Raw genomic sequence first — 25,838 nt, forward strand, 5'->3', positions numbered from 1 at the left:
AATATTATTTCGTAATAATCAGAATAAGGAAGATGTTTTTTATGTCTTTCATGATCATACCTATCAACAGTAATTGACCCGAGTTCATGTGAAACTTGTCAGACACGTGGATGTATTATCTCACTGTCGGTCTTTGGAAGGTCATTGTATGTGATATACACACAAGCACTGAGTTGCTGCACAAGTATACATAAGTGATTGACAGGTCACTGTGACACAACAGGTAAATTTCAAAAACAGTACCACTGGGTTCTGGAGTTTTATCACAAGGATAAAATAATTTTCTTTTTGTTCAACATCAACTTTAGATGAAAATTAACATGATGATACAATTAACCTGTAATATATTTTGTGAAGAAATCCATTGCCACACATTAAAAGATAGATTGAATTTACCTAAACCACAGTAGCATCATCAACTAAGAGAAAATTAAATGATGATATGAGGGAGGGTAAGGGGGGACATTCTTCTCTCCAAAACCCAGTGTGCTGTTCCTAGTATATATGCCTGGATAGACTGGTTTCTCTATATTTATTGGGGTATGGCATCAACATGGCTGTCTGTCTGCTGCTTTCTCATATATCCATTAGAGATTTCTTTTATAATGACACATATATATGCATTTCCTAGATCACGAATATAGTTTTAGGTATTATGACAATTGAATTGAATTTTACCTAATTTTTTTTAAACACAGTCTCAGTTCATGTCATTCACATTTTTGTCTTTTATCCTGCTTTTACCACAGATGAGAAACATATAACCCCACTTTTCAGGTTTACCAGAAATCATAGACAACATTTATGTTTCTTTCAAATCATTTTTTCCAAATTGTTTCTTTTTTACCATTTGTGGATTGGTTGATACATGTCACTCTCTTTGTTAGTGGACATTAGTTTTAGAAGTAGTTTTGATGTATATTCATAGTTCAATCTGTATTTTCTAGACATTTACCGTGCTCCCTTGAATTGTGAATTCTTTTGTCTTTTTTTGTAATTTCAGTCACATTAGAATTAACTTCTTTAATACTGTTTGTATCACTTTGGAAAGTCCAATTTCAAATTATCAATTCAATTGATTCTTTAGTTTTTAATTTCATGAATTGGGAGCACTGTATCTTTTCCTACACTGCTTTTCGTTTGTGCACAGCATGCTTTCCTAAGCTTTTTGGCCAATCCAGTGGCTTGATTCACGTCACATGACAAGCAGTGAGGGCAGATAACGTTTACACTACAACTTCTCTACACCTCCGAAGCCTCACCGTAGACCTCGAACGATGTCGAATTTCCTGTCGTTTATTTCTCGATGCGTGCATTTTTCTATCTGGTTGTCTTCATAAAAGTATTGATCTTGTAAAGTCCTGTATATTTTTCTAATATTACCAGTTTGGTACCGTTTTAATTTCTCCTTACATCTCCCATGCTGATCAGATCTTTTGACTGATTTCAAAATATGAAGCCTACAATGATAAATTTATGAATAATGCATTAATTATTTGGATTAATTGTCAAATTTTGAAAGTTCTGGCCAGCAGAAAAACAACTCCTAGTTAAGAGCTCTCATATGTGGAAATGTTGCAAACCTTGTTTTGGTTGATTCAATGAAAAACATTTTTATCTCTTTCCTGAACTTAAAGGAAAACGAAATCCAACAATTTAAAATTTCTGTTTAGTTACTTCATGTACGAAAACAAGAGAACAACATTTCATGATTGATATTTCTAATGATTCTTGCTTTTACAAAGATGCATCAGCAAACAAGCTTATTTCAATCAAAAGCAAAAATAAAAATCATATATTGAGTTAAAAAAGAAACAGGAGTTTGTGATGACTTTGTGATTAATTCTTGTTTGCTGATATTATATTGTAGATGCCATACTTCTTCCATTCATTCATATAGTATAAATAATTGAATAATTTAAATTATTTTATGATAATGGAAATGCCTGTGGCATCTTTTTTTCGAAGTATGGACTTGTTTATGGGTAAAATTAATCTATTTATTTAAGTTCATTTTCTGGAAGAAATATGGCATTTATGTGTAATGTGATCTGGTATGCTATTTGTACTTATTTGCAGAATATTCTCAAAGTTAACTATTGTCTTTTTGTATGAAGAGGTATGGAGCATGCATCATTTTCAGTTTGATGTTAAGTTAACTTGTGGATATCTCTTGTATATTGTATTTAGTTCTGTAAATTTTTAACTTTTTTCTCGATACTGGTACATATCAGCTTAAAAGGGGTATGATGTGTTCTTTGTGAAAAAATTGACTGTACGTCAGTGTATTTTTTTTCTTTCAAACTTTAATATGACCTGTATCATCAATGCCTTTTATTAGGCAGGATGTTTAATTTTTTATTTGAAAATGATGCATGTTCTTTAAGATTTGAATTCAAGTTTTCATAACTGATGTGTATTTTCATCTGTCTTTTTTATCCTTATTTCAAAGTCTTTCTCCTCGAAGGAAGTAAATGTTCGGTGAGAGTAGAAGTCTATTAAACTAAGCCAAATCTTTAAAAAGAAATATGTGCACTTAAACATGGAAATGAAATCACTAAAATGGAATGGACCTTTACCAACTGATGCTGTGGAAAAAGCAGGATAGAAGAAATAAAATAAATATCCTATTTTTTTGTCTGACTTTGTGAAAATAAATCTCTCTTCAGGCTTGATGGATGTACGTAAACAAACTGAAGTTTTTGAAAAAAAAGTATGAAGAAAGCATTCGATTAAGAATAGTGCATACAGATGGGCAGATGGTTTTCGGTGCTTTTCCTTCGGCTTTGGTTTGTTTTTTGTGACACTGAAAATCATATTTGAACTGTGATCTTCATTCACAGGCCTATTTGCAGATCATCTGCTTGTGGATATCGTGGGCGAGAAAAGAGTGTCTTGCGTATCTCAGAGTGAGTGTGATACCACCCATAACAGCCATACACACTCAGAGTATGAGTTGAGTGACAGCGACAAAAATAACGACAGCGATTCTGATTTTGATTGGAAAGAAGAATCTGAACCAACAAAAAAGCCGACAAGTAAGTACAGGCATTGATGCAGTATTTCCAGGATCTCCTTGTATCAACTCTCTGCAACTACTTTCTTAAACTGTTTGCTTTGGTTTGTGATAATTATTGTAATAAAGGTGATAATATCAATATTCATTCATATAAATATAAAGTAAGACTATTTTAAACTTGTCTAGTTTAGAAAGTGTCTATCTTTGGAGGAGGGTTCAGAGAAGATGTAAAAATATGTTACAGGTGTAATGTTAGGTTAGTGTTTTCATCAGTTTTCATCAGTTTTCATCAGTAAAACTTTGACTAAGTATTGCAAATTCGTCTTAAATGGATAAAGTGACATTAACAGATTGTTTTATGCATTTTCCATACTGCAAATGTTAAGAATGGTGATTCTTTGTTTTGTTGTATGTAGAAAATAAATGAAGCATTTGTGATGTGATGTTTTACTAACATCATTTTGTGTAAAACCTTCACCTGCTGATTTGCATATTGTTGCTGGCACAACCTCATACCTCTCGGTAGATCAAGTATGTTGGAATCTTAACATCCTCTGTGGTTCATTGATCATCTCATCATCCTGGGGTTAATGTTAGTGGTAGTGTCAGATTAGTGTTACATTAGTGTTGGGTATAGGCTAGTGGTAGTGTCAGGTTAGTGTTACATTAGTGTTGGGTATTGGTTAGTGGTAGTGTCAGGTTAGAGTTACATTAGTGTTGGGTATTGGTTAGTGGTAGTGTCAGGTTAGTGTTACATTAGTGTTGGGTATAGGCCAGTGGTAGTGTCAGATTAGTGTTACATTAGTGTTGGGTATAGGCTAGTGGTAGTGTCAGATTAGTGTTACATTAGTGTTGGGTATAGGCCAGTGGTAGTGTCAGGTTAGTGTTACATTAGTGTTGGGTATAGGCTAGTGGTAGTGTCAGGTTAGTGTTACATTAGTGTTGGGTATAGGCTAGTGGTAGTGTCAGGTTAGTGTTACATTAGTGTTGGGTATAGATTAGTGGTAGTGTCAGGTTAGTGTTAAATTAGTGTTGGGTATTGGTTAGTGGTAGTGTCAGGTTAGTGTTACATTAGTGTTGGGTATTGGTTAGTGGTAGTGTCAGGTTAGTGTTACATTAGTGTTGGGTATAGGCTAGTGGAAGTGTCAGGTTAGTGTTACATTAGTGTTGGGTATTGGTTAGTGGTAGTGTCAGGTTAGTGTTACATTAGTGTTGGGTATAGGCTAGTGGTAGTGTCAGATTAGTGTTACATTAGTGTTGGGTATAGGCTAGTGGTAGTGTCAGATTAGTGTTACATTAGTGTTGGGTATTGGTTAGTGGTAGTGTCAGGTTAGTGTTACATTAGTGTTGGGTATAGGTTAGTGGTAGTGTCAGGTTAGTGTTACATTAGTGTTGGGTATTGGTTAGTGGTAGTGTCAGGTTAGTGTTACATTAGTGTTGGGTATAGGCTAGTGGTAGTGTCAGGTTAGTGTTACATTAGTGTTGGGTATAGGCTAGTGGTAGTGTCAGGTTAGTGTTACATTAGTGTTGGGTATTGGTTAGTGGTAGTGTCAGGTTAGTGGTAGTGTCAGGTTAGTGTTACATTAGTGTTGGGTATAGGTTAGTGGTAGTGTCAGGTTAGTGTTACATTAGTGTTGGGTATTGATTAGTGGTAGTGTCAGGTTAGTGGTAGTGTCAGGTTAGTGTTACATTAGTGTTGGGTATAGGTTAGTTTAGGTTATGGCTAGGGTTAGTGTTATGTTAATGTTCTGTCAGTGTTGGGTATAGGGTAGGGTCAGTGGTTGTTTCAGGTAAAGGTTATGTTAATTTTGGGTTTAGGGTAGGGTAAGTGGTAGTGTCAGGTTAGTGTGATGTTAGTGATGGGTATAGGTTAGTTGTTGAGAACAAACCTTCATACCACCAATGCAACACTTCAATTTTATAAATGTAATAGCATGACATAAATAACATGTGTCTGCAAGGTTTCAGTAAAAATTGTCGGACATTGCTTATGATCATTTTCATTGTTTACTTGAACAATGATATTCTGATCTGACATACATAACCCCCAACGCGGATGAGGTTTGAGGTTGTGACTACAGGCAGCTGTGTGTATGTCTCCTGTGTGCCTGGTTTTCTAGAAATGAGTTGGTTTTAGTTAGACTCAGCACATCTCCACCCCTACCACTTGCATCTCCCCCTGTTAAGCAGACAGCTCATGCTTTACTGAGTGAATATTGTTTTATGCTGCTTTTAGCAATATTCCAGCAATATCACAGCCCAGGACACCAGAAGTGGGCTACACACATTGTACCCAACTCATGCTTTAAACAGGAATATGCTTGCAAGTTATTGTAGCGGTATTAAATATATTTAGTGAATGAAAGATTCATCTTTTTTATCCTGTTTTTTTCTATCATTATAAATAATAAAAAATATAAATATTTAGGAAAGCAATAAAATAATATATTATGTGAGGCCAAATTATTTTTTCATATTTTCTTTGTCATTTTTTTTTCTTTTGTTGTTATTAGTCACCGATTCCTTTGTACGTTATATCTTTATATTCTCATTTCCAAGGAAATTTCTGCAAATGCTGATTTCAAGTTTGTATTTAAAGTTTCTTTAGTTCATGTTAGATAAACTGGGTACACATAGTCTAAACATGACACAAAATATACAATAAAAAATATCACCTTCAAAATATGTTCATTTTATGGATTTTATGTTTTTCCAATCAGTTTCACTTATCACCATGGCCCCCAGTGATAAGGCACTTATAACCCAATGTCAATGTTCCGTTTCAATTTATTTCCTATAGATAAGAGGAAATGCAACCTATCTTGCATTGCACGTGAGTTTGTCCATCTCTTTTATCCACTCTCCAGGCCTTTATGCAATAGTTGTCATTGGAACACACAAATGCTTTCTGTGAACAAAAGGTCTCATGTACCCACCAGATATGAAAGCTGTAGCAATTTGACACCAGCCAATCAAAATAAAAAAGGAAAACATTTTTGTGACAACTGACCCAAATGACAAATCTAGGAAGATCACACATATGCAGCATGATACTAGAATAATGAATGGCTAGATGATATATATGGATATATGTAACAATATTGCTTTGGTTGCCTTGAAATGCTTTTCATCACTATGTGTGGTTTTGTACAGGCTCATATTAACATGTCCTAGAGAAGCATGTGTCTTATTGAAAATTAACTTTCAAGTCTTCTGCAGAAACTCACAAGCAAGCTTCTTATAGTCACGGTGCCAGGACAGCAAACATATATTTTATGTTTTATATGAATTACATAAATATGTATCTATATATTTTAAAAATGAAACCAATATTTTATGTAATAATGGTTCCTTCTTTGGATCACATAGTTGTATGTACTGCAGTGTTGGTGTGTGTCAAACTGGACTGTACATTCAAACAGCACAATCCCACTTTTCATATGTGTTCAAAGTGTCTTGGTGAAGTGGGCAGACTTGACAAGGCTCTTGTTGAAATTTAGGAACTTACCAATTTGCTAGGCGTGTGATATGATTGATTTAGCCTAAATCTCCAGTACTACTCCACTCAAACTGAAGTAAAGGCCTGGACTGCCCTGTATGTGTTGAGAGTATGGTCGGTGTACAGTGACATGGTGCTGGTGCAGTTTTCAACTTCGTGATAATTGTGATGACTCAAGTCAATATACTTTTTGTCCCCACTGCCTCCCCTAACCCTCCAGTCTCATTGCCTTTTTAAACCAAACATTACCAGCCTGCTGTATTTTTCGTATATAGTTAAGGCAAGCTTTGTACTCAATACCACATGCTCCCACAAAAATCTCCCCTTCCCAATTCTAGATCAGTATCTTGTACTCCACCCCTACAAGTATACTAGCTTCTCAGTATGTCCCTCTTCCCAATCCTAGATCAGTATCTTGTACTCCACCCCCACAAGTATACTAGCTTCTCAGTATGTCCCTCTTCCCAATCCTTGATGTCAGTATCTTGTACTCCACCCCAACAAGTATACTAGCTTCTCAGTATGTCCCTCTTCCCAATCCTAGATCAGTATCTTGTACTCCACCCCCACAAGTATACTAGCTTCTCAGTATGTCCCTCTTCCCAATCCTAGATCAGTATCTTGTACTCCACCCCCACAAGTATACTAGCTTCTCAGTATGTCCCTCTTCCCAATCCTTGATGTCAGTATCTTGTACTCCACCCCAACAAGTATACTAGCTTCTCAGTATGTCCCTCTTCCCAATCCTTGATCAGTATCTTGTACTCCACCCCCACAAGTATACTAGCTTCTCAGTATGTCCCTCTTCCCAATCCTTGATGTCAGTATCTTGTACTCAACCCCCACAAGTATACTAGCTTCTCAGTATGTCCCTCTTCCCAATCCTAGATCAGTATCTTGTACTCCACCCCCACAAGTATACTAGCTTCTCAGTATGTCCCTCTTCCCAATCCTTGATGTCAGTATCTTGTACTCCACCCCAACAAGTATACTAGCTTCTCAGTATGTCCCTCTTCCCAATCCTAGATCAGTATCTTGTACTCCACCCCAACAAGTATACTAGCTTCTCAGTATGTCCCTCTTCCCAATCCTTAATCAGTATCTTGTACTCCACCCCCACAAGTATACTAGCTTCTCAGTATGTCCCTCTTCCCAATCCTTGATGTCAGTATCTTGTACTCCACCCCCACAAGTATACTAGCTTCTCAGTATGTCCCTCTTCCCAATCCTAGATCAGTATCTTGTACTCCACCCCCACAAGTATACTAGCTTCTCAGTATGTCCCTCTTCCCAATCCTTGATCAGTATCTTGTACTCCACCCCCACAAGTATACTAGCTTCTCAGTATGTCCCTCTTCCCAATCATAGATCAGTATCTTGTACTCCACCCCCACAAGTATACTAGATTCTCAGTATGTCCCTCTTCCCAATCCTAGATCAGTATCTTGTACTCCACCCCCACAAGTATACTAGCTTCTCAGTATGTCCCTCTTCCCAATCCTAGAGATCAGTATCTTATATTCCACCTCTGCAACATGATAGCTTCTCCAGCAGAATCTCCTCTACCCAATCCCACCTCAGGATCTTGTATTCAAGCCTCAGGTTCATTGCTGTAGCCACTCAATGTTCCAAACACTTCCCAACTCTGGCTATGCAAATGTCCAACCAAAGGCTATGTAGACAGATCTCTTGTAGTTCCCTTCTTTTGTACATAGATAGTTTAGGTAGCATAGTATGATATATCTGTTAGGTTTATGAATATGTTACCTGTTGATTTTGACTGCAGTTACATTATGTAGAACATGTTTGTTCTAGTCAAGTGACCGGGGAACCATAGGTGCAATCACATGGTGGTTTTTGATATGAAACATGCATGTTTTGTTGTACAGTTGCATCAAGTAAATTTGATATTCTCTTTATAATTATTTACAAATGAACAGCTTACAGAAGTCATAGCAAGAGTCATTGCAGTAGTCTGCATATGTTTATCAGGAGTTTCGCCCAAATTAATGACACATACATGTGAAGAAATTTTGTGAACAATGTGGTGAACTTCGTCAAATATGGCTGTCTCTTTTTAAAGGGAAAGAACTCATGATCACCTTTGTATCAGTGATCTCCCATTGATTAGTGTTTCATGCAGGTTTAGTCACATTCACCCCTTTGTAATGATGATAATATTGAATAGCTATCTTAATATAATGCCACATTTCGGAAATCCTTTTTTTTCCTGAAATTTCTGAAGTAAGTGCAGGCATTTATAATCTCATCTCATTCTATGAGGTCATACATTCATCCAATATATATATTTTGTAAATGAATTAATTTTTAATCTTTGTTGAATTACAGCTTCATAATCCGATAATCCTTTGTTTCAGATTGTATTAACAAATTCACCAGTTTCATGGTTAAGATAGTGGAAAGCAAATTCTTCCAGCGTGGCATCCTTGGGGCGATCTTGCTCAACACCCTCAGCATGGGAGTGGAGTATCACAAGCAGGTTGGTCGATGTGTGCATGTGTACGTGAATAGGGTAGTGAGTGTGTATGGGAGTGAATAGATCAGTGAGTGAGTACATGTGTAAGTGAATAGATCAGTGAGTGTGTGTATATGAATAGATCAGTGAGTGTGTACATGTGTAAGTGAATTGATCGGTGTGTGTGTGTGTGTGTGTGTGTGTGTGTGTGTGTGTGTGTGTGTGTGTGTGTGTGTGTGTGTGTGTGTGTGTGTGTGTGTGTGTGTGTGTGTGAGAGAGAGAGAATAGGTTTGTGTGTGAGAGAATAGGTTTGTGTGTGTGAATAGGTGTGTGTGTGTGAATAGGTGTGTGTGTGTGTGTGAATAGGTGTGTGTGTGTGTGTGTGAATAGGTGTGTGTGTGTGTGTGTGTGTGTGTGTGTGTGAATAGGTGTGTGTGTTTTGAGTGACTAGGTCAGTGTGAGTGAATAGGTAAGTGAGTGTGTTTGTGCGTGAGGGAATAGATCAGTGAGTGTGTGTGTGAGTGACTAGGTCAGTGTGTATGTGAGGGAATAGGTAAGTGAGTGTGTGTGTGTGTGTGTGTGTGTGTGTGTGTGTGTGTGTGTGTGTGTGTGTGTGTGTGTGTGAGGGAATAGATCAGTGTGCGTGTATGATAGTGAATTGCTGGGGGTGTATGTGAATGAATAGGTGAGTGTGTGTGTGTGAGGGAATAGATCAGTGTGCCTGTATCAGAGTGAATGGCTCCGTGTGTATGTGAGTGGATAGGTAAGTGAGTGTGTGTGTGTGTGAGGGAATAGATCAGTGTGCATGTATCAGTGAATGGCTCCGTGTGTATGTGAGTGGATAGGTAAGTGAGTGTGTGTGTGTGTGAGGGAATAGATCAGTGTGCATGTATCAGTGAATGGCTCCGTGTGTATGTGAGTGGATAGGTAAGTGAGTGTGTGTGTGTGAGGGAATAGATCAGTGTGCCTGTATGAGAGTGAATGGCTCCGTGTGTATGTGAATGAATAGGTAAGTGAATGTGTGTGAGGGAATAGATCAGTGTGCGTGTATGAGAGTGAATGGCTCCGTGTGTATGTGAGTGGATAGGTAAGTGAGTGTGTGTGTGTGAGGGAATAGATCAGTGTGCATGTATGAGAGTGAATGGCTCCGTGTGTATGTGAGTGGATAGGTAAGTGAGTGTGTGTGAGGGAATAGATCAGTGTGCGTGTATGAGAGTGAATGGCTCCGTGTGTATGTGAGTGGATAGGTAAGTGAGTGTGTGTGTGAGGGAATAGATCAGTGTGCGTGTATGAGAGTGAATGGCTCCGTGTGTATGTGAGTGGATAGGTAAGTGAGTGTGTGTGTGTGAGGGAATAGATCAGTGTGCATGTATCAGAGTGAATGGCTCCGTGTGTATGTGAGTGGATAGGTAAGTGAGTGTGTGTGTGTGAGGGAATAGATCAGTGTGCGTGTATGAGAGTGAATGGCTCCGTGTGTATGTGAGTGGATAGGTAAGTGAGTGTGTGTGTGTGAGGGAATAGATCAGTGTGCATGTATCAGTGAATGGCTCCGTGTGTATGTGAGTGGATAGGTAAGTGAGTGTGTGTGTGTGTGAGGGAATAGATCAGTGTGCATGTATCAGTGAATGGCTCCGTGTGTATGTGAGTGGATAGGTAAGTGAGTGTGTGTGTGTGTGAGGGAATAGATCAGTGTGCATGTATCAGTGAATGGCTCCGTGTGTATGTGAGTGGATAGGTAAGTGAGTGTGTGTGTGTGTGAGGGAATAGATCAGTGTGCATGTATCAGTGAATGGCTCCGTGTGTATGTGAGTGGATAGGTAAGTGAGTGTGTGTGTGTGTGAGGGAATAGATCAGTGTGCATGTATCAGTGAATGGCTCCGTGTGTATGTGAGTGGATAGGTAAGTGAGTGTGTGTGTGTGAGGGAATAGATCAGTGTGCATGTATGAGAGTGAATGGCTCCGTGTGTATGTGAGTGGATAGGTAAGTGAGTGTGTGTGTGTGAGGGAATAGATCAGTGTGCCTGTATGAGAGTGAATGGCTCCGTGTGTATGTGAGTGGATAGGTAAGTGAGTGTGTGTGTGTGAGGGAATAGATCAGTGTGCATGTATGAGAGTGAATGGCTCCGTGTGTATGTGAATGAATAGGTAAGTGAATGTGTGTGAGGGAATAGATCAGTGTGCGTGTATGAGAGTGAATGGATCCGTGTGTATGTGAGTGGATAGGTAAGTGAGTGTGTGTGTGTGAGGGAATAGATCAGTGTGCGTGTATGAGAGTGAATGGCTCCGTGTGTATGTGAGTGGATAGGTAAGTGAGTGTGAGTGTGTGAGGGAATTAGATCAGTGTGCGTGTATGAGAGTGAATGGCTCCGTGTGTATGTGAGTGGATAGGTAAGTGAGTGTGTGTGAGGGAATAGATCAGTGAGTGTGTGTTTGATTTAATAGGTCATGTAAGAGGAAGGTATCGTTCATATTCTTCAATACATTACTTTCAAGTTTTACATGTTTCTTTTGAAGTTTTTCTACAATGCTTTAGGCTTGAAAAGCAGCATTTAATTCATGTGAAAGTTTACATAGACAATGAAACCAACTGTAGAAGGAAGGGATCTCAGTATAAGTATAACCAGTATATATCTCAAAAATATTTATGCTAGTATAAAAAAGAAATGGGTGGTCCTTAACTTCTTTTGAGTCGTATATACTGGGAAAGTAGGTAATGGGGTCAATTGACACATTCCCATTTCTATATTCCAATGTCACCAGACAGTTAACGATGACAGTATTTCTGTTTTCCAGCCTGACGAGCTAACACTGATACTCGAGTACAGCAATGTCGCATTCAGCATCCTCTTTGGTGCCGAGATGCTCTCAAAGCTGTTGGCCTATGGCCTGTATGGCTACATCAGCGACGGCTTCAACGTCTTCGACGGCTTCATAGTCATACTCAGGTAAGCTGCCAGAAGTTTCATTTGAGATCTGTCAAGTTTCCTTTTTAATAATTGGGGCAGTGATATAATCCAGTTGTTAAGACGTCCATTTGTTTCCCGAAACACTTATGACAGTGTATGAAGTGGGGTTAATAACAATCCATTCAAAGTAAAACAATGTCTTGTCTTTTGCAGTATTGTGGAACTTGCCCAGGGTGGCGCCAGTGGACTGTCTGTTCTTCGTACATTCCGTTTGTTACGTATCCTCAAGCTAGTGCGCTTCTTGCCGGCACTCCGCCGCCAGTTGGTGGTCATGCTACGTACTATGGACAATGTGGCCACTTTCTTCGCTCTTCTTCTTCTCTTTATGTTCATATTCAGGTATTTAATCCCTTTACATTCATTTTCTGAAAATGCTATAAAGAAAATTTTAAGAAGTAATGTTGAAATTTTATGAAAAAATATGTAACATTTTTATATATATTTATACAGAAAAAAATTACTTGACAGGATTGTATATTATTTCTAGATTCTGAATTTTATGCTCTGTAACATGTTATAAAAAGTGTAATTTATTTAATCTGTTGATCATGTCATACTCATATCTATGCCTTTTTAACAAGGATTTTTCATAAATTATTTCTTTTTTTATTTTTCTGCTCCTGAAAAATTTACGACTTTAGCATCTTGGGAATGAACTTGTTTGGCTGTAAGTTCTGTACTGAAAAACACGGCAGGCGAAAATGTGATCGCCGGAATTTTGATTCCCTTCTCTGGGCAATTATTACTGTCTTTCAGGTATGGTGAGACATGTTAGCATGCCCAAATTATCTCCCAACTAACCCTTGAACCCTGTTCCGTTAGCCCAGTTTTATTCCTCAATTCCTAGAGAGTATCTAGCTATTCTGTTCTGCCATTGGCAGCTTTACTAAAATGGCAGTAGTGTAGTCCAACTTTCAACTCTTTTATTGCAGAGGTAGTTTGTAGGCTTAACCAGCATGAAGCTGAAATGATCCTCGTCAATATGGTTTCATAAGATTTTGAGGAATGGTATTTTAAGTTCTTAGTGTCTTAGCTGTGCCTGATTTTATGTGGCGATTTGTGCAAAATGTTCCACTATGCTGCAGTAATTTGATCTGTAGTTGAGTTGTATGAAGTAACTTTTGTTTTCTCAATTTTATGCAAATAATGCTCACTGCATGATATATCCGATGTACTCTAGCTTGTTATATATTTAATACATAAATGCATTTCATTTGCGTTTTTCATCATATAACCAATCAAATGCTTGTTTGCCTGTTTTAGTTCGTATCTATTTTAACTTTTAGTTGTAATACTGTAAATGCCTCACATATAGAGCATGCGTATCATATAACTTTAATATGTGTTGTTAATGTTTGTACACTCAAGTGAAAAAAAATGACACAAGTGTTTTTGAGAAAAAGAATTGTTGAAAATTTGGCCTTGTAGATTTTTGTGATGTGATTGTATATTGGACTTAACTTTAGCATGTATGACAAGCTGCTGGTACTAATCCTGGCTTAAATGGTAAAATGTCATTCCTCAAGTCTGTGAAACCATATATTAGTGTGTGTACATAGGGCTAGAACTAGGACAGTGCATGATTGATTGTAATACATGTGAAATGTACGTCCTTGTCCCTAAACTGACGTTTTGTCCAATTTGCGTCCAAGTATTTGTCAGCGAGTGAATGAACTATCGCCGAGTCATGTGATCATCCCCGCTGTTGAAAATGTCACCCTTACAACTCACGTCAAACTACACCATTTCTCGTCCAGTCCTAGGTGTGATCCCAAGATGCTTATTTCGAAATTTGTTTTATTAACATTCAGAATGTGAAGCTACTGACAGTCTTAAGTTTGCTATCTGTCTATATTTGTCACGTGACAAAAAAAACATGTGAACATTTCATGTCACTATGACAATATGACAGAAATTGTTATAACTGTCATTTTCATATAGACTTCGCCTAACTGTTAGTGTTTTTTCAACCGAAAAATTACCAAAATTCAAAAGCCACAAAAGTAAAACCTTCAATCATTTGACCATTTCATGTCCATTTCAAATTTCTTGAAATTGACCTCTTACATCCCAGAAAGTCCCTATCAGTGTGGTGTCGTCTCTGTGACAATGACGACATATTTAGCCCTGTGAAACCTCTCCATGGTGTGTGTTTAATTCCCGTTTCTCCCCGTTACCGCATGCAGTATCCTAGGAATGAATCTGTTTGGTGGTAAATTTTGTGAGCGTGAGGACGGATCTTCCTGCACATGTGCAGATCTACGCAGCAATAACGTAACTTGCTTTTGTGATCGGGTCAACTTTGACTCAACTCTGTGGTCACTTGTCACTGTGTTTCAGGTAGAGTATTTTTCCAAATTAACAACTATCAATTACATTATTAATGACTTATTGCCATCAAATATGATATAAATTGTGGTAAATTTTAACTATCTTCAATAGATGGCAAATAAATCATGATCTGGTTTTCTTTTAATGTTTAAAGTTCACTATTATAACAAATTTTCAATTAAGAATCTATTAATCAAAGAAATATTATTCATCTGTGGAAAATGTATTATAACTATGTTTTATTATAAGTTGTATATTTCATGATGTGTGTAACAAATAATATATGACTATGAATACATGAATTATGAAACGGTTAGGTTACAGATGATGTTAGTGTTAGAGTTATGTGAAGTCCTCGAAGTCCTCGTTACTGCATATCTGTAACCACAAACTGCATGGTGTTGAGGCCTCTGTAACAAAACGTACTGAACATGTGTGTTTGCTATGTAGTTTCAAACTGTTCACACACCCCTGTTAACTCATACAGTGTTTTGTTATGGAATTAACTGTTAATATATTAATACCTGATTCTAATCAGATTTCTAATAATTTCTAATTGTATTTTGCAAAAATTTAAAATATTTCTGTAAAGTAATATGTAAAATAATATGTGGAAATTTGCAAAAGAATTTGGGTTACATTTTAGTTGCATTGTAAGTAATGGTAAAACAGTATATAGTGACATGAGAGTTACATTGTTAGGAAGGGTAAAAGTTACAATGACATTTTAATTATTGTAAGTGATAGTAATGTAGTATAGTGTGACATTTTAGCTACATGTATGTAAGGATATAGAAGTATACAGAAACGTAATGATTGATCTATTTCAATTTTGTAGCCTTTTTCCTGTGGTATGCCTTGTTGACATTGTTGTACATTTCAGGTGTTGACACAGGAAGATTGGAACACTGTGTTATATAACGGCATGGCCAAAACATCGCCATGGGCCTCACTATACTTCATTGCTTTAATGACATTCGGAAACTATGTACTTTTCAATCTTCTTGTTGCCATCTTGGTGGAGGGATTTTCAACAGAGGTGAGATAATAGAGACGACCAAACCATAATGAGGGCAAAGTGCTTCTTGAACACAGCCCTTACTATGAATAAATAATAATCGATTGACTACATATTATTTGACTATGTCACTACCTACTTTAGGATAATCGATTGACAGCATTTTATTTCTGCTTTGAGTGAATGAGTTAAAATTTAGCGTCACATCGGCTTTATTTCAGCCATATAGCGACTTCTGCTTTGAAATGACAATCGGTACCTCATCCTCGATTGTCCAGTGTATAATATCTCCATTCTATTTTGATGGCCACCCTAGTGCTCTAGTGTATAGAGCTTCTCCCAGGAGAGTGGAAGATCGGGTATTCAATTCCTAGCCATGTCATACCAAATGATGTTAAAAGTTTATACTTGTTGTTAGGGATGACTATTGGTCTGGAAATCACTATTGCAATAACTATTGATATTGAAAGAAATTATTGCAATAACTATTGATATTGCAAGCAACTATTGCAATAAATATCGATAGTTTTCAGTTTATCATTTTAGATGGATTTTAGAGTTGAATTAAACCTTGGAAGTGAAGTTTCCTTTGAAGTAACCATAACAACAAATAAAAAGTAAAGTTTGTGATATGACTGATTTGTTTTTTCTTTACCCTAATAATTTAAGAAAAAGAAACTTCCACATTACCATGTGTAAATTACTACCACTCATGATCAAAAGAAAAACAAATTTGAACAGCATTGCATGTATGTTGTTGATATGGTAAATACAATCGAAACTGTTGATATTCCTAACTGAAATCGGTACTATTGATCGGAAACTCATTTAACAATCAATTTATTGACTTTAAGTGCTTACCAATAGCCATATATCGAGATTTTTATTTATTGTGACACCCCTACATGTTGTTTGCCTGCCTGGTGCCTGGCACAAGGTGATGAAACAAAGACCGGTCAGCTTGGAGTCAGTATACTGTGGCTGGTATCACATTTGGCTAGCACCGCAAAAGCAACATTAGTCCAGGCTAGGACCAGCTCATGCTACATCGCTATTTAAGTGGAATAATCTTGAACATGACATTTAACCACATTTCACATCACCTCTATTTTTATTTTATAAACCTCCGGTGACGTCATCCTATTGTTCTAAAGTCGGCTTAAATCTCATAAACAGGGATGTTGTAATGTTCCTGGGATTTTATAGGATATTCAAGTCATATTTGCTATATCATGTGTTATAATATCCCAAGGATTTTATATAATGTCCTGGGTATTTTATTAATATAACTTCCGTTCAGATTGTAACATGTAATGAAATGTAAAATCAAATGACAAATATTTTCTTTATATTCCCGAGATTCGAACATGCAACCTTCGTATCTGTAGCCCAGTAAGTGTAGCACTAGGTTAGATAAGGCGTTGATAAGTCGCACTGCTTTTAAGAATGTGCTTTTCAAGATCCGTATGCCAGCAACAGATATTTTACGCCCATTTCCTAATGTTCATGGAAAGTATGTTCGAAACATAAAAAAGGTGATAAATGTTGTTTAAAGGTTTCTTTTTTCGGTTTATAAGTAAGATAAAACACTTCCCCTCGGGTTGTTATGATATTTAAAACCCTTTCCCTCGGAAAATCCCCGGGATGCATGTTTGAAATATCATAACAACCCTCAGACGTGTTTTATCCTATACATAATACTCTGGGCAAATTCGTCACCATGGCTTCATTGTGGAAGTGATGTCACCACCTCCATCACTCCATCTCTAACTTAGCACAATTCGAATTGGACTCAAAGCTATGGGTATGGCCTGGGTATTTGGGATTATAATTTGGAGGTGTGATACACTGGGTAATCGAGGATGTCGATACTTTGGACAAACAGGTGTCACACTTTTCCAAGGAAGACAGTAGCTTCCATACTTGCATGCGCTTTTCAACAACCAAGTTTCAAATTCACTATTGAATAGGCCTCTGATACCCCATGATTAGCATAAGAGCTGCCTAAAATGGGTATTGGGTGGTACAATGTCACCTGGATGATCATGCTCTCGACCACTTGTTGGTTTTGTCAGAACTCTTAGTTACTGGCTGCCATTTTGTTGTTCAGGACGATGAGAAAAAGAAGGAGAAAGTGAAGGAAATGGAGGAACAAGAACTGGAGGAGAAGGAGAAGCAAAGATTGGCAGAAAATAACAACATTGACGATGCTCAAAAGGAAAAAGAAAAACTCAACAGTAGTGAGGTTGATGTCAAGAATAATAAAGAAAAAGGTAAATGTTTATACTTATCCTAATTCACACTATTCATTTCTCATTCTTCCTTTGATCCGGTGACTCGGGTGGCCCAGTCGTCTAAGGCGCCGCAATTCGCTGTGCAGATTTGCATCTCTTGGGCACCTATGATTGTGGGTTCGAATCCCGGTTATGTTTCTAGGTTTGTCAGCACCATACCCGTGCTCGTGGGTTTCACCAAAGTAGTAAACGTCGTAGACCTGCATCACTTCGGGCTTTCTCTAAACACACTGGACATGTGATTTCCCCAGCCAACTCATTCTCTTTCTGATCACAACAGTGTGGTGACATGCTCTTGCAAGAGAATCCATTTTGGCTTTTCTCTTTTCCACTTTTCCCTGTTTGAAGACTTCAAGACTTCTTCCCTTTCGGCTCAGTTTTTCAACGACGTCATATATTTAACGACGTTTGTTTTGAGAGGGAAGTGTCTGGTAATTTGTTCCCTATAGATGTAACTGGGCTACGCAGATAAACGCAGTGGTCGAAAGATAGCATCCAAACACAGGAGAGATATGACAATCGGTAATAGGGAAATGGGTACAGATAATCAACACAAGGATCGTGAGAATATGCAGTAGATACCCAGACTTAACCCACCTGTTCGCAAAATGGGACTTATCCGAGTCGGATTCTTTTCAGGGTGTCATCATTATTAAAATTTGGGTAAATATTTTTAAAGCTTGTACATTTTATCAACATCCTTAAAGATGTGTATGCCTCATTGTTTATTCTCCCTGCAGTGTTTTATTGAATGATAATTTAACAAATCCCATTCGTCAATTACTTCTTAAATAAAGTCACAAGTGAATGGGTTTTGGTAAATAAGGAGGAATATTATATTTGGAAATACTGATATACATTTTAATGCTGATTGCAATATCATTATTGATTTTTATTTGATCTCATTAAGTTATCAGTTTATGGAACATCCATTGTTTGATGACATATGTGTTGTATTGCAATGAAATGTTTAATTAGGAAGGGACACAGTTACTTTATTACTTTTGATCTTGTTCTACGGTTGCATGTGATCTGTAAGATATTTCTCCATAAAAAGACCGCCTCCATGGTCTAGTGGTAGAGCGTCCGCCCACAGAGAGCGGAAGGTTCAGGGTTCGGTCATGCCAAAGATGTTAAAAGATGGCACTTGTTGTTACCCTGTCTGGTGCTTGACATGAAGGGGCTAAAAACAAGGACTGGTCGGCTCGGAGTCAGTGTACTGTGTCTGAGTGGGGTATTCATGTTAAACTGCGGCATGTTATCTCAGTGAGCTAGCACTGTAAATCGGCATCACTCCATACCAGTACCACACACACATGCATGCATGTCGCTATATAAGTGTAATAATATTGGATGTGACGTTAAACCCCATTTCACCTCGCCTCTCCATAAAAATATATGTTTAAATTTGAATAGTATCAAACAAGATGAAATATTGTATTTTAAGTAAAGACACGAATCCTTGGTTTTTCAGAGAAGAAGATGCTTGCCCTTCCCCCTCCAGTCGCAGTCACCAAGGAGGATAACACAGCGCAGGTTTTGACGGCGCAGCCGCAACAACCAGATGGCCCACTGAATCCACCAATCATAACACACACCGCAGCCACGCCCATGGCCACGCCTCAGGGATCACCCAATGAGAGTGCTCTTAAAGATATCAACAACAAGCTTGCTGTATCCATGGGCCGTAGTATTCAACGTAGCACGCTTTCTGTAGAATCAGAGCGAACATCGGTAAGAAGCTGGTATTGGATCTCACATCACAATAAGATTCGAATGACGCCAACAATGCCGTTTAGATGACGGAAAAAATACACTATTGTCTCATGATGTGATATGATCCTAGGGCACATATGATTTTTATGAATCTCGATATGTTTGCGCTCGTAGGTAATAAATAAACATGTATTTCCTCAGTTCTACAGCTGATAGGTCAGGCAATTTTGAGGTGAAGATTTGTTTTAAAGAATTCAGAAATCCAGAACACAACATCGCAATTGTGATTTATTTATCCATAAGAGCTACATTTGAAATATTAACCATTGTGATGTAGATATACCATGATGCCTCTCTTCCACAGACAAGCCTCAGTTTCCGAGGTTCTCCCCGACCCTCGCCCAAACTTCGCCGGACCAGTAGCCGTGGAAGTCAGCGCAGCAGCAGTTGGCGCCTAAAACATCGGCGCCGTGATGCTGAGAAGACCAGTCTTGTTGTAGACAGCCAGTCCGACAGTGGCGACGATCTCGACGACGATGTGTTTACACTGAATCAGTCTCAGTCCCCCACCTACACACCAGGAACCCCCCGCACCCCCAACAACCATGGGTAAATGTCACTTTCCAACTGTACACTCGAAATTAGTCAGCATCAACGTAATGTCCCTGCTTCTTCGCCAAACCTTGTTTGAATATAGAACATTTTTAGAGAGAGTATACATAATAATATTAACTACAATCACAAATCCTGAGCAATCCTTTTGGGATTGCAAGGAAACATGGTTCCCAGGGTACCTCATGCTTGCCATTAGAACTGACCCCGTGAGGTCCTGGGTTAGAATTGGTTTTCAGCAACCCGGGCTTGTCATAAGTGCTGTGGGCGGTCGGGTAGCCTAGTGGTTAAAGTGTTCGCTCGTCACGCTGAAGACCCGGGTTCGATTCCCGACATGGGTACAATGTGTGAAGAACATTTCTGGTGTCCCCCACCATGATATTGCTGGAATAGTGCTAAAAGCGGCGTAAAACCATACTCACTCATAAGTGCTGTTGTAAAGCTGGAATATTGCTGAGTGCGGCATTGAAATGAGGATTTGGTGGTCAGACAGGTTGACCTGGCTTATTATGTGTCACCTGCCTCAGTGGTATGGGTCATTATTCATACTTCTAGTCACTGGTTTGTCTGGTCCAGCTTCAACTATTTACAGAGTGCCGAGTGACTGTGGGGTCCACACACACACACACACACATATCACATATAGAAAAAACTCAAATGTTTTTTAAGGAAGACAATGTTGTGAACCCTAAATATCATTCGTTGGCAAAACTGAATTATATGCTAGTCCTCATTTTTTATGAAGAATTCTATCAAGTTACTGATTAGTTTTTCATGCTAAAGGTCTTATTTTTCATGGGGTAGAATAATTTCATTCACACTTATAAAAATAACCCCTTTTGAAATGTTGATAATAATCTATTATTTACATTAACAATCATCAGGAAGAGTGTACTTTGATACGAATAAATGGGAAAAAGGTTACCGTATTCGACGTAATAAGCGCCTCGCTCTATAAGCGCCCACGGCGATATTTGCTAATATATTGGATCGTGAACAATCCCAATTAGCACCCTTTCCAATTGATCAATGTACACAATACTTATTTATTCGCGTATAATACGCACTCGTGTGTTATATGCACCCTTAATTATGGGCAATTAAATTCTGGAAAAATGTATCTCTCGTATATAAACATTTCAGGCTGTCCGCATAAACCACAGAATTTATCTTTCAACTCTGTTTTTTTCGACAAAATAATATTCTAATAAGAGCCCCCTATTTCTAATTTTGAGAGCACCCTGGGAGCTCATTACGTCAAATACGGTCTATCAGAAATGAAATTATAGAAATTCTAAATCTCATGTAACTATTGTTAGAGTGTGGTTATTATTGTGTATATAAGTGACTGATGATGACTTAGCAAATATCTGTATCAGTATTCATCCTCATCAGTAGCCACCTCACTCTCATCATCACTGTAGAGAATGTATATGTCAATCAATGCCTTGTCTCTTGCAAACTGTCATATGTTCATTTCAGCTACTCTGTCACATATTTCTTCAGGTATTGAATCTGCATGCTTCTGTTGTTCAGTTGGTAGCATGACCCACCCATAGTGACACATTCCCAGTTTTGTTCATCAGTTGTAGTGTGGAAGGTTTCATTATCAGGTAGCAGTAGAACATTTCAAGTAGACCCGTGAAGATTCGGGGTAGAATAGGTCTTCAGCAACCCATGCTTGACATAAGAGGCGACTATCAGGTGGTTAGGCTCACTGTCTTGGTTGATGCATGTCATTTTATCCAAATTGCATGGATCGATGCTCATGTCAATCTCAGGATTGCCTGTCCAGACTTGATTATTTACAGACCGTCGTCATATAGCTGGAATATTGCTGGGTACGGCGTTCAACAACAAACAAACAAACATTTTAAATGATATACAATGATTTTTATATGAAGTTTATGATATATCAGATTGCATTCTCCAAGTGAATGCTGATGTCACTACATTATTATCCCAGTCTTTGGGTCAATCTCAAAAAAAAAATTCCCAACTCCCTGGGGAGTATACAAACCAAGCTGTCATATTACAAGGTATCCTTTCACTGCTGTATGAACAGAGGCATATTGGGAACTAAGTTTAAGTAACCTGTGTTTCAGTGATGGGCAATTGAGTAAAGTAATAATTGGATATTTTAAGAAATATGAGAAAATAGTTATGTTTAGTGTGTGTGTTGTATTTGTCTAGTGATATTATTTTCTGTCCAAGTGCTATTGTTGTCCTGGCTTGTGTTGTAGATAATCATAATTCTGTGGTGGATTGTCTTATGTGACCCTCCCTCCCCCTGTGTTTAAATCCTCCAAATGGCATGAATTTGATTAGTTCCACTACCGCCTAGTGTCTTTATTCTGAAATGGAAACAATAAAAGAATTTCTTCAAAGCATGAAAACATTAATATCAGATTTGCATGTAACCATACTAATTATGACGTCTGCTAACATCCTCATATTGTTTCATATTGAAGCTAATCAATCATATTTCCATCATTATAATCATAGGTATTCAGGACAAATTTGACCCATGTGTATTGGATGGGCACAATGGTGGTTAAGTGTCACTAGACGTGTGTCCTGATGTTTTTGTAAGATGGTTTGAAACAGATTGGATTCTAACAGCATATATGAAGCTGAAATATTGCAGAATATATATAGCTGAAATAGTGCTGATAATTAACTTAACGCAGATACAGTTTTAGCTGACAGTAAAAAGGCCTTTAATGTGGCAAATCAGCAAGATAGGCTGTCATGTTGCAGAAAACATCTAAGAAGTTCTTAAGCTGGTAAGAAACATAGTTATACCAAAAGTCATAGATTGTCAACATCTGTGGTCATGTTCAGTTTGGGGTTTTTGGTTGATGAAAGTATGACATCATTGTTTTCAGTGATTGTAATGGCCATCCACCCCTCAACAACCAAAGAACACTTAGTCCCCAGAATTCAATCAAGGGTCACAAGGCGCTAACGCCCAAGAACTCCATCAAGAGCAACCATAGCTGGAGTCGCAACAACTCCGTCAGTAGCAGTCGCAGTATTTGCAACTCCTTTGAGCTCAGTCGGCAGAACTCGTTCACAAGTCACCGAACTCTCAACTCCATGGGGAGTGGAGCATCCAAGGAGGAGTACAAGCCTAACAACCTGAGTGATCCCCCTGAGGTCAAGGTCAGCAGTGATAAGGAAGACTTTGAAGGAGAGGAGGATCCAGATGCCATTGATGAGACAGTAAGTATACTCCCCACACTGCCTCCCTCTACTGGGAGCTGGGTTCGAATCCCGGTCACCCCGATTATGTTTCTAGGTGTGTCAGCACCATACCCGTGCTCGTAAGTTTCACCGAAGTGGTAAACGTCTAAGACCTGCATCACTTCGGGCTTTCCTCCCACATTAAGCTGACACGCCGCGATATAACTGGAATACTGTTAAAAGTGGCGTTAAACCAAACTCACTCACTCACTCACTCTACTGAGAGCAGATAGCCAGTCGTCTAAGCCGACACAAATCACTGTGCAGAGTTGCATCCCTCAGCTTGCCAATAACCTATGATCATGGGTTCGAATCACAGTTACCCTGTTTCTGTTTCTTAGTTTGTAAGCACCATACAAAGTGGTAAACATCTAACACCTGTATCAGCTACGATCTCCCTATATAAGGTGAGATGCCATGATAATATCAAATAACTGAAATATTGTTCAGAGCAGCGTTCAACAACACTCACTCTCTCATCTTGTGGCGTATTGCAAGATGGCCAAGGGTCATTTGCAATTTGAGTTTACTCATCAATCTGCTTATTGAATGTACATCTGTTGACTATTAAGGATGTGAGAACATTATAAATCAACACTTCAGGAATTGAAATGTTCAGTCTTTCATGTACGTAAGTCTGAAACTGTTCCTGCTTATGTAGCGGCCATAAAATTTCCGAGTCCCGTGATGGGATTTGAACCACGGACCTTCTGATCCGAGGTCGGATGCCTTGTCCACATGACCAAAGAGGTTAACCCCGTCAGCAAGCTGACAAGGTAAGGATGTCATCTGTGGGATGACTCCACACCCTGCTACATACTCCCTCGTCAACAGAAGGCACGTACCGGGCCGCATAGTAGCGTACTGAGGCTTATTTAGCTCAAATTTAATATGAACGTGCTCAGCCCCACGTTGGGCGCCAATGTAGCGGCCATACAATTTCCGAGTCCCGTGATGGGATTCGAATCACGGACCTTCTGATCAGAGGTTGGACGCCTTGTCTACATGACCAAACAGGTTAACCCTGTCAGAAAGCTGACAAGGTAAGGATGTCATCTGTTGGATGACTCCATGCCCTGCTACACTTACAAGGTAAGGATGTCATCTGTGGGATGACTCCACGCCCTGCTACACTTACAAGATATGTTCCATTTGTAGCCCATTTTAGTTAAAATGTTCAGTATATTTATTCATTAAACAGTCCTTAGACATTATGTGTTTGTATTCTTCAGGACTGGAACTGTTCATGGTTACCAGAGCCGAAAGGATGTTTCAAAACTCGAAAAGAATACAGCCTCTACCTCATGTCCATGGACAACCTGTAAGTACACTCGGGTCCGTGTGGTTTATTCCGCTTGCTACAAAAAACCTGGGCAGCCATTTAGACGTGATGTTACATGAATTCACTGTAAACCGTGTTACGACCGATCACACTGCATATAGTGCATACAACATGATGTCTGTTTTAGGTAACAGCTTATAATCTGCTCTCGCCACGAATAAATGCAAAATTGCTGATGCGATGTTTAGAAATATTCACTCACTCACTCACTATAATCTGCTCTACAGAAATTGGATTTATACACTTTCATTGGAAGAAGTATGCAATTGGGAACAATTCTTTCTGTACTTAATAAACATATGCTGTGAAGTACTTCTTCCTAAGAAGGTTTTTGCTTCAGGTTTCCACCTTGGAATTTTTCAAAACTTTAAAAAAATCTAATTAATTTGTTGTGGCGCATTCGTTAGAGAATAACCTGCAAGCTCTGAGGAGTTATGGATATATCAGTCCAAAGTTAATTAAGTTCTAAACCTTGGCGAGGAACTCTCACTTTTAATTTGCAAAGGACAGGTAATTTGTAATTTCAAGTTACAAGTAGGTTATTTGTTATTTTACACATTCTTTTTCTGAGAAAATGAGGGTTTCCTCATCTCCAGTTGAGACATCAGCTCAATCAGTGTGCAGCGAAACTTACGGTACTCAGTGAGAATTGCCAAGAATAACATCCCCTGTATCTGTGCCCCGTGGGTAATATTAGAGTCCTATGTTTCAGCTTGAGGAAAGTGTGTCACCATCTGATCTCGCGGAAGTGGTTCGACAACTCAGTGTTGTTCTTTATCGCTCTCAACTGCATTACGCTCGCCATGGAGAGACCGGACATTCCACCCGAGAGTGTGGTAAGTAGTGGTAGGGAATACACCTTATATCCAATGTCCACTCTGCTACACTCTACTATCCTTCTACCACCTCTGAGGAGATCTCATGGACCATGCAGCACAGTTGGCAAGCATAGTGGTTAAAGCATTCCCACCAAAAGCCCTTTCCAATATGGGTACAATGTGTAAAACCCAATCTGGTGTCCCTTGCGGCTTGAATGTTACTAAAAGCAGCACTAAACTTAACTCACTAACTAACTCACTTATTGACTATGATGACCGTTATCTTGGGTCATGCAATAATCTGAATTTTGTTACACATCCTAAACCTTTGTGTTGCATGTCATGTAAAAGTCCCAGGTTCGATTCCCAAATTAAGTATATGTGTGAAGTCCAACAATGCCATCACTGGTATATATAAAGTAAGTGAAATTTAAACAAATAGGGTTTAAATACTGACTCTTAAGTCCAGTCATTTTTACATCCAGTATACAACATCCCAAA

The 25,838-nt window shown here is 38.5% G+C and overlaps 1 protein-coding gene across 10 annotated transcripts in view; it reads left to right on the forward strand.

Moving 5' to 3' along the window:
- Nucleotides 1-25,838, forward strand: part of LOC139468276 (voltage-dependent T-type calcium channel subunit alpha-1G-like) — a 96,493-nt gene that overhangs the window by 27,777 nt on the left and 42,878 nt on the right. For 5 of the 10 annotated variants that reach the window (XM_071250132.1, XM_071250138.1, XM_071250140.1 and 2 more), the window contains exons 7-20: nt 2,844-3,038; nt 5,820-5,852; nt 8,897-9,018; nt 11,788-11,939; nt 12,114-12,299; nt 14,147-14,300; nt 15,175-15,330; nt 17,420-17,582; nt 19,078-19,337; nt 19,684-19,928; nt 21,414-21,437; nt 22,820-23,156; nt 24,410-24,498; nt 25,232-25,355. In XM_071250132.1, the coding sequence (XP_071106233.1) occupies nt 2,844-3,038; nt 5,820-5,852; nt 8,897-9,018; nt 11,788-11,939; nt 12,114-12,299; nt 14,147-14,300; nt 15,175-15,330; nt 17,420-17,582; nt 19,078-19,337; nt 19,684-19,928; nt 21,414-21,437; nt 22,820-23,156; nt 24,410-24,498; nt 25,232-25,355 (2,240 nt within the window). Of the gene's footprint in view, nt 1-2,843; nt 3,039-5,819; nt 5,853-8,896; nt 9,019-11,787; nt 11,940-12,113; nt 12,300-12,601; nt 12,717-14,146; nt 14,301-15,174; nt 15,331-17,419; nt 17,583-19,077; nt 19,338-19,683; nt 19,929-21,413; nt 21,438-22,819; nt 23,157-24,409; nt 24,499-25,231; nt 25,356-25,838 lie in introns of all 10 variants that reach the window. The other 5 variants (XM_071250137.1, XM_071250139.1, XM_071250142.1 and 2 more) reach the window with 4 other exon arrangements.

Source organism: Haliotis cracherodii, unplaced genomic scaffold (assembly GCF_022045235.1).
Source record: "Haliotis cracherodii isolate W230 unplaced genomic scaffold, xgHalCrac1.p SCAF_2, whole genome shotgun sequence".
NCBI classification, from domain to species: Eukaryota; Metazoa; Mollusca; class Gastropoda; order Lepetellida; family Haliotidae; genus Haliotis; species Haliotis cracherodii.